Here is a 9,631-nt window from a genome sequence, read left to right on the forward strand (position 1 = left end):
AGATGAGAAAAGAGATGACAAATTCAGGACAAGCCCAGAGATGATAACATCCTTCTTAGGTAGGAATATTTTATATACCTGCACTTTGAGTATGTAAGAGTCTATCAAAAATGGCATCAAAACATAGCCCTTGAGGTCTGAGGCTTACAGCTGTGTTCATGCTTCCTCCCATCTTGCTCTGCAGCAGTGAGATTTGTGCATGGCTACATTTTGCCATGTGATACCAAAGAGAACTGTGTTGGGTCGGTGACCGAGCTGAGGCAGATGTTCCCTTGGCCCTGTGATTGATCAGACTGATTAACATTGCAAATGCTCTGAAAATGAGCTGGCTGCATTTTTTGTTTCAGGCACCAGCATACAACCGGCACAATCTTCCTACTGACACAAGTGAGAAACAAGCACAAGAAATCCTCATCCGTCGGGAACATAGCCTGAGGCAAAGTTGCAGGAAGGGAAACAGCTTGCCTTGGGGTAGACCGGTACCTGTTTTCTATCTACTATTTGTGTAAAAATGCCTCGGCTTCTCTGTATGGAAAGACACTAGTTTTAATGTGCTCTTTGATGTAATTAAAATGGGTATCTTCCCGGTGTGTTCATGCAGCACTTAGGAAGAAAGAGCTTCACTTGGCATGTGAGCAGCAAAGTTTTCGTGTCCCATCTCTATACATTGGTCAGAAATCAGCTACTCTGGCTATATGTAGTAAAATAATGTCATTTGCACTGATTTTGCATGTGCAAAGTATAGTCAAATCAAAAAAGGCCTGATGCAAAGCCTCTGGCATGTTGATGATTTGGGTTCTCAATCAGTAAGAGATTTGTCTGACCAAAGGCAGGCATTGAACAGCACAGACATTTATTGCTGAGCTAATCACGATTAAGGAAGAGAAATAAGTTCTTGTTGGATAGATTAGTTGTATTCAAATTTTTCACCTGAAATAAGAAAGGTGAATCTTAGAAGAACATGTTTTTCTGTGGTGATGGTAAAAAACCCTTTGGCTGTTATACCAGACAGGCATTCTCACTGGAGCTGATGTTGAGTTTAGCCATCCAAACTAAGCATTGATCTTATCCATACCTCTCAAAATTTGGCTGTAAAGGTGCAGCATATTGCCATACCTCTTTACTGTTTCCCCAAGTAAGTGCCAAGTGGAAGCAACCACAGGCACTGGACACACTTCTGTCTCCTACACAGGTCAACACCACAGAAGTACGCTACCTCTCCTTGCCTCAGGGTCCACGCCAGCCCACTAGAAGAAAAGCCAGGCATGTTACTTTTACAGGTAATGGAAGTGCTTTACTCTGTATCCTACTCCAGCAGCAAAAGAAACTTGGCCAGTTGTTTAGTGGATTTAACAGTACTACACGCACAGTTCCGCGGAAGTCAACGGCCTCTTTAAATGAACTACACCCTTCTCTCCTTTCTGTTTTATCTATGTTGTTTATATGATCACTACTGCAGCAGTTTCTGTTTCGTACCAGCACCTCCTGCTTATCTCTTTTTCCCTCTTGAGCAAATATTCCTGTGATCCCTGCAGTTCCACCTGGCCAAGCTCAAGAACACAAATTAGCCGTTCCCTGCAGCCCCACAGACAGAGCTGTATGCAAAATTATTATGACCCTCTGAACCTGTAGCCCAGTCCAGGTGAGACTGATGGAGCTCCATGCCCCCAGGTCCTGCAGGTACCAAGACTGAGCAAGTATTCCCAACAGGCAGCCTCACACCAAAATTCAGTGCATGTATACACACAGCCAGACACAGAGAGCAGCACAGACGTGGCACAGGGCTCACACAAATGCAAACTGCACCAATGGCCTCATCCTGTCCCCTCTCTGGCTGATGAGGCTGATAGACTATTAGCGAAAAATTATAAATACATACATGCTATCTGAATCTTCAGTAGCTGGCCTGAGATACATGCTCTGCTCAGTAGCTGGCCCTGGACCTTCCATCTGCACATTTGGTGGCACTTGGGCATGTAAGTGCTTGGGGACACAGCGCCCTAGCAGCTGCTGGTTCACAGATCCACACACATGTACACAGAGACTTGATCTTACACTCTACCTCATGCATTGTAGAACCGTCCGGGAGCTGGCCTTGGGCAGCCAGTCTTCCCTGGAGCAACTTCCTGGATCCCCTGGTCTCCTCTTGCCTCTCACACAGGGACACACACATGCAAACCTGTCTCTTTGGTATCCAGTCCACATTATGGCCTTACTAGTAGCCAACCACAGATCCCATGGTCACTGCTCTGGACCTCCTGCTCCCTCCAGTAGTCAACCTGCAGACCTTCTGCCCTCCTCAGTCCTTGTTCCAGACTCATGCTTGCTCCAATAGGCAGTTTCCAAGCCTCTTATCCTACTTAATGCCTACTCAGGCTTGATGATTGCCAGAAATTGTGCACAGACAGATGCACCCCAGTCCCTCCAGCTGCTGGCACTCAGGTCTCCACACACACAAGCACACAGTACGGGGAGTTGCTGATGGAGGAGCACAGTCAGAAGTGTAGTCAAATGAAAAAACAAGACAGACTGTGTTGACCAAGTGCAGGATATTACTGGACGTATGTACTGACTGGCCCTTTTTATCCTCTTTTTCCTGTGTTTTCCTGCACTTTTTTCTCCCTAGATTTCCCAAGTCTATTCCTTTCCCTTTCTTTGGTTCCTGCCCTAAACGCTCCATTCAAAGTCCTGTATGGGCACCCACACATGATGACAGCAAAATGGAAACCCATAGGATCTACTCAGAGAGGAAAAGAAATGTTACTCAAGGGGATTTTTTTGGTCCTGTTTATCAGGACATCTTCACAGGAGATATGTGTCTTTCTAAAAGAGTTAAAGTATTCCACACAGCAGTCTCAGACCTAAAAGCACTGCAGACACTTTGAAGGAACCAAATGCTACTACAGTAGGAGGTAGGTGTATTATTTTAGTGGGGAGAGAGCTAAGTCCTGAAGCAGTGAATGCAAGTACTTTTTTTTTTCCTGTTAGATAGGCCTGAATTTAGAGCCTGCCTTGTAATCTATCCAAATAAGTAAAATTTTTGGTCCAGCCTCTGGCCCCACCTTAGGGCCATTGTGTAGTATTAACACCACTTTAAGTGTCTTCAGCAGGAAAAAGCCTCCCTAAAGTTCTGTCACAAACTGTTGGGATGAGATGAATTGCTCTTGGAAACTAAGAAGAGAAGTACTCATTATGTAGGGAATTAGAGTGACAACCTCATTCATGCACACATTCATTTTCAGAGATAAATGTCATCTCTTCTGTTTATGCCTGGAAGGCCTTCTGGAAAAAACATCTTCCAGCAAGCTTGATTTAGTTCTTATATATTACATGTGTAGAAATTTTAGTAAATAAAGGCTCGGAAATGACCTTAAATAGATCATTAAGTCACCTATCTGCTCTTTCTGCCACTCATATAAATGAAGTGGCCAGAGAGGTTGTTATTGCCCAGACAAATTATGGACTCCCCATCCCAGAAGGCGTTCATGAGCAAGTGGATGGGGCTGACCAGCCTGGTCTAGTGGAGGGTTCCCTGTTCATGGAAGGGGGGCAGAAGTAGGGGATCTTAAAGATCCCTTCCAACCCTAACCAGTCTATGATTTTATGAATTATTTCTTTGACAGTATATATCATTCATACTTTGTAGCAGTGATGCTCCCAAAGGGCCAAGTAGAAGCCCTGGAAATCTGAGAAATCCCATCCTGCTTGGGGTGTAGTATGTCCATGTGGCCTATGAGCAGCAGTGCTTTACTGTGCCAACTGTGAAACAAACATGAGCTTAAAATGATTTAATAGTTATGGATCTGCAATAATTTCTTTAACTTTGAAACTGTGACCATAGTCAATACATGTGTACTTTAATTGTAGCAGGATTTGAACTAATTTTACTGTTCATAGACCTTTGTGTTTATATCCCAGAACCTCCTAGCTTAGATTGTTAGGAGATGTTTCTTAGATTAACTACTTTCCTACTGTGTAGTTAGACTACAAGTGGCTTTAGGAAAGTGAAAAAGTATGTTCTACAAACTCAGCAGGATGAGAATGCCAGTTATTGGCCTTTTGCAGGCAAATTTTTACAATGTACTTGTGGCAAAGCAAGCTGGTAGGAGCGGATCTGACACACCCAAAGTAATCAAAGCACCCCTGGTTTCAGATGAAACTGTTCTCTTCCCACCTGTTAGTCACAGGTCACTGGCAAACTTGATTTTTTTTGGATCAGAATTTTCTCCTTTATCACATTTTTGTTTTGTGCTGTGGGTTTAAAAATGCTTTTAAACCATGGTACTAGGTACACTTGTGAAAGTTTAGGAACATTTAAATTACAAAAAGGAACACTCTTGAGTTTCACTCTTGCCCTTCACCCTTGCAGTGAAGACATTGGGCAGGTCTGTGAGACACAAAATGGCAGGTGAATGTGCTCATATTCTGGGGTTTCAGAGCTGAGATGAGGCAAAGAAAATATTTTAAACTTCAGTTTTGAGATGAAAATTAAAAATTAGGGCTATTTTTAGTTCTTGACTGCTTCCTTGTTCTACAGTAATTATTTAAAATGCTTCAGTTCCAGGATATTGTATTTATCTCTCCTTTCCAATACCATGGCATTTCTCTGTTCTCTTCTTTAAAAAATGAATTATTTGTCTATTTGTCTTTAGATCAGCATAGAAGTGGCTCTGATGCTGCGTTGCCATTAACATCGAGGTCCCAGCCCCGACTACGGCCACTGGAAGCAAAGCAGCACCAGGAGCTGATTCCAATGGCACACTTGGACAGACGAGCTGGTCCATCCAATCTGCGAGGTCAAAGAAGAAATTCAATCAGGCGTCATCGTTTCACCAGAGCAGACAATCCAGCTCCAGTGCCCAAGGCTCGCTACACTGTCAGAGAAGTGGAGGAGTATGAATCAGAAGAAGAGACAGAAACAGAGGCACCAGCCAGGCCATTAGTTATATGAGGAGCAGAGATCATCAGTGTTTGCATCTCTAAGGCCCCTGGTGCACTGCTTCAGAAGAAATAACAAAGCTTTTATATGAACCAAACTATGATTTTCCTCTGGGGACCAGTGTACTTGCTCTCGTATTACCTTCAAGAGTTGTATTAAGGTACTTAGTGGCTCAGAGAAGACTCAAATTCTTATATCAGGCTAATATCAGGCTTTCTTTCCAACAAAACACTTCAGGAAAGAGAAGAACATGATATTTGTAGGGGTTTGGATGTGGATCTAAACAGCAGTAGTTGGGTGCATGAAGTGCTATGGGTGGAAGCTGACGCTGCCTTTGTTTCATACTACGGGCTGCATCCAGAAGTATATAAAGGCATCTCTGACGTGTGAATGCACAGATTGATTACCTCAAATTGCATAGAGCTTTTGATTTCAGATCAGAATCAGCTTCATTCTGGGAAATGGAAAGAGTTAAAAACAGAAAGGCATTTTTTAGGGCATGTAAATGTCACTGAAGATGCCTAAGCAAGACCTTAAGTCAAAAGGATTTTCAGTGAACATTTTAAGCACTTGGGAACCTCTTGGTAACTCAGGTTTTGGCCCTGCAAAAGTGTGTAAAGTCATCTACTCTGATGATCCATGGCTCGATCTACTTAAATCAATGTCAATATGTAGGCTCCTATCACTCACCTACAGTTGTTTTGGATGAATAAAGGTGGTATTCTTGTATGTACAAATCCAGAGGAGTTTTCAGGCAGAAGTGCTGTCAGGATTTTATTTGTAAGCATGGAATGGGAAGAACATAAGCAATATTTTTGTGATTCAGCAAGCGGAAGGCTTCCTTGTAAAGTATCTAACTTCTCCATTCTCCACTCCCACCTTGTGTTCCCAAATGCATGCACCATTTTTTCACACTACAACTGGACCAGCAATGCAGATAGGAGGCAAGAAACTGGGATTAAAGGTAGAGGGAGCCTAATCCTGTAGCCTGCTGTCTAGCAGGAAACAGAGGCCTATGTTTGCCCCCCAGCTTTTCTTAGTGTCTTCCTATATGTTGTACAGAGAATATTTTCTCTAAAAGAAAGCAGAAATAACCAGAGGGATGTGCACTACAGCACTTGAGCTCCCAGCCTTTCTATGGAGCTCCCTTCCAAGTGACTCTGTGTGCCCATGCTCCACTCTCAATGGTGGGTCTCCATAGCAGCAGGAGAAGCAAGTATGGTCTTTAGTCATTTTAGCTAAGTCCCAGACACCTAGTTTCTCTGCAAAAGTTAGTTTCTGTAGAATGGAAGCATCCTTGCCACTGTCTTCTGTTTCTTCGCACTGTAGTTGAGCTGATTTTATCCAAAGGGATGAATCCAAAAGTCCATAAACCCACCCGTACAGCTGCACTGAAGTCAAATCTATGGTTAAGAAACTTACCAAGTTCAGTCACGTTTTTGTCAAGTTTCCTCCTGTTTCCTCCACTCAGACCTTGCTCAAGTCTGTAAATGCTACTCTAGAGTCAGAGTGCTCTTGCATGTTTCTCTTTCTTATATTGCTGGTATTGCTTGTATGTCCTGGTGTGTAAAAGAACTTATTTCTGTAAGTTATGATTTCACATTTCCTACAAAGGCTTTCTGATTCAGGACAGGTAGAATCTAAACTAACAAACTTGAAAAGCACCACCAGATGAAGAAAACCCTACAAGCCCTTTTCCCCATTTTCTTGTGTTTGCAGCTTTTATGCTTAGCAGGTTATAATGAATCATCTGTACTGAAACTGTATAAAGCTTTATGAAACTTGAGTTCTGTTTGTATTTCCTTATTGTGACAGAGAAATTATATGACTTCCTTTTATGAAAACAGTGGTACATTATTTAAACAGGCTAGGATTTTTCTTCTGTACCAATACTGAATTAGCAATGAAATACAGTTCTGTACCTGAAAATCAACAAATAAACCCACCTCCACCAAAGGAGGAAGTGCTCCACAGAGTTTTTAAACAAAAGCCTTGCACCAGATCTCAGTCCTACAACAAGTTATATAGACATATCATAAATCTAAATTAACACATGATATTGAGGGGAAGAGTTATTATACAAACTCAGGTGTTAAATTGCACTGTGAGCCACACGGTTGCCACATGATATTTAATTGAGGACAAAATCAGTACCCATATGATGTGGTCTTAGGCCACAGAAGTGCATGGAGTAGGGCAGCACAGGTGGGAAACCTGCTTCTGCATTGCAGAGTTGTGGGGGATTAGGATCTCTGAAACTGGCTGGTGGGTGGTAGAAACTGCTGACAATCCTTGGGGAGAGAGAGAATGTGGAAATCTGAAAGAAAGATGAAGAAGGGATAGTGTCTCATCTTCCAAGGGAGGCTCACGAGAGACAGCTTTAATAGAGGAATTACAGTGAGCTGCAAATTCAGCATTTCATCTTTAAGAAGATTTAATCAATGAATTGTCTGGGGGAACTGGACAGAGACAAACTCTGTGAGACAAGGATTAATGGGATGTCAGGAATGGTGTGGGAAGGGACTAGGCATACATCATGAAAAAGAGGAATCTGTGCATTTTGGCCAGTGTATGTTTGACAGATATGCTCAAAATTGACTCCTAAATTCCTTAAATATTGTACAAGTTGTACAGCATTGTATAATTACCCATCAGAAGCAGGGAGCCAAACATTCAGTTTCTAATTATGGGTTTATATTAGGACTAGAGAAAAATAATAAAATATTAAGAGAATTAGTGCATAGATGGAGTCAAATCTCCCTCCTTTGCTTCATTCCTAATCTTCTTGTTGATGAAATCAGTGACCCAGAACTTCCAGAGAGTGTAAAGCTGTAGAGAAGCTAGAAGTTAATAGAGTGCTCTCAGATTTTGCAGTCTAGCTCCTAAACTTGTAAAGTCTATTTTTAGTTTTCATTCCTAGCAATTAGTAAATAGTACTGGAAGAAAATTTCCTTCAGTGCCATTAGTTGCTGTTAATGGCTTTGCTGGCCATCAGCCAAGAAGCAGTGCTGCAGATGCCTATATAAAATATGTTCCAAAATATAATGTTGCACGTTTTATTTTTTTCATAGTTATTTCTTGTGGAAAAAAACAGTTCTCCTGAAAGAAGCACATTACTTATATTTTAAATAGAATAGCTACAGAAATATCTTATTACAAGTAACTTAATACATGTCTGTAGGCTTTCAGGCCTTACCATAAAGAAAGCTGAAATGGTTTAGGGCATGAATTTAAATCCAGTGTGTGGGCATTCTTAAGCTCTTGAACCTGGGTCACATCCAGGAACCTTGTGCTGATAATTTACAAAGGTAATTTAATTCAAGACCTCTTTCTTTTATTATTTTTTTTTAGGCTGGTAGAATGCTATTTACTCAGGAATTTAAATTCTACTCTGATTTAAGGTAAACTGGCACAGGAAACCCATGCCCAGAAGGTGAAGAATAGTATTCAAAATCCAGAGAGGAAATAAGAGCTAAGAAAATTATGACTATTTCCTTGGCAGGACAGGTGAGTTTCAGGAAGGAATAATAGTTAATAGCCTTTACCTTTCACAGTAGAGAAAACAGGAGATAGTGTGGTAATGTGGTGGTTTAAGCCCAGCTTGCAACTCAACCCCATGCAGTCACTCATTTACTCCCTCTTGGTGGGATGGGGGAGAGAAGTGGAGGGAAACCTTGTGGGTTGAGATAAAGACAGTTTAGTAAGTAAAGCAAAAAGTCACACACAAGCAAAACAAAAGAAATTAATTTACCACTTCAAATGGACAGGGGTTCAGACATCTCCAGGAAAACCAGGCTCCCATACATGTAACAGTGACTTGTGAAGGCAAACACCATCACTCTGACTGTCCTCCCCCTCCTTCCTATCTCCCCAGCTTTGTTGCTGAGCATGACCCCACATAGGGTGGGATATCCCTTTGGTCACCTGGTCAGCTGTCTTGGCACCCCAGGCTGTTCATTGGTGGGGTGGGGTGAGAGGCAGAACAGGTCTGTGTTCTGTGTACACAGAACTCTGTGTAAGCACAGCTCAGCAATAAAAAAGACGTCCTGTTATCAACACTCTTTCCAGCAAAATCCAAAATACAGGCCCATATGAGCTACTATAAAGGAAATTAGCTCTATCCTCTCCTAAACCACCTCACACCTGAACAGAACTTGTTAATCAATGAGAAAAATAAGAACAATCATAATGAGAACATATTTTAGGAGTAAAAGCAACAATGTTCAAACAGAATATTGCAGAAAAAGGGAGGGATTTATTGAGGTCAGTGATATGTTGTGAGAAGCTGGCAGTACTTCCAAGTTTATTGCGCAGTGTAATTAACAGTTAGATCTTGCTCTTGCTGCAACTATTGCTTTTCAATTAATATCCCTGGCAAGTAAGAATGTGTAGTAAAAGAAGAATCTCCTCCTCAGAGAACTCAGCAAGAAGGATGCAACAGCAAGTGGAGTGCCAGCAATCAGGACAAGACAGCAGCTTGTGCAGGGAGCATCCAGTTGTGATGGATGTTACATCCAAGTTAACAGGATGCACCGGAAGAAGGCATTGCTGTGGTCTCTCTTCAAGGGACAGTGGTGCCCACACCTGAGCAGTCAGGACTGCTGCCATCTGCACAGCACCAATGGGAAAACTGCTGCTTACAGGATAATGCCAGCAGGCAGGATAGGGAAGGATGCCGTGAAAGACCCAAAA

General features: G+C 42.1%; 1 protein-coding gene across 2 annotated transcripts in view; it reads left to right on the top strand.

Annotated features, from left to right (window-relative positions):
• Nucleotides 1–6,875, top strand: part of SLC9A4 (solute carrier family 9 member A4) — a 33,444-nt gene extending 26,569 nt beyond the window's left edge. For both annotated transcript variants that reach the window (XM_038139127.1, XM_038139136.1), the window contains exons 10-12: nt 348–479; nt 1,193–1,280; nt 4,653–6,875. In XM_038139127.1, the coding sequence (XP_037995055.1) occupies nt 348–479; nt 1,193–1,280; nt 4,653–4,951 (519 nt within the window). In that variant the 3' untranslated portion in view covers nt 4,952–6,875. The remainder of the gene's footprint in view (nt 1–347; nt 480–1,192; nt 1,281–4,652) is intronic.
• The last annotated feature ends 2,756 nt before the right edge of the window (nt 6,876–9,631 follow it).

The sequence above is a fragment of the Motacilla alba genome, chromosome 1 (genome assembly GCF_015832195.1).
Source record: "Motacilla alba alba isolate MOTALB_02 chromosome 1, Motacilla_alba_V1.0_pri, whole genome shotgun sequence".
Classification (NCBI taxonomy): Eukaryota; Metazoa; Chordata; class Aves; order Passeriformes; family Motacillidae; genus Motacilla; species Motacilla alba.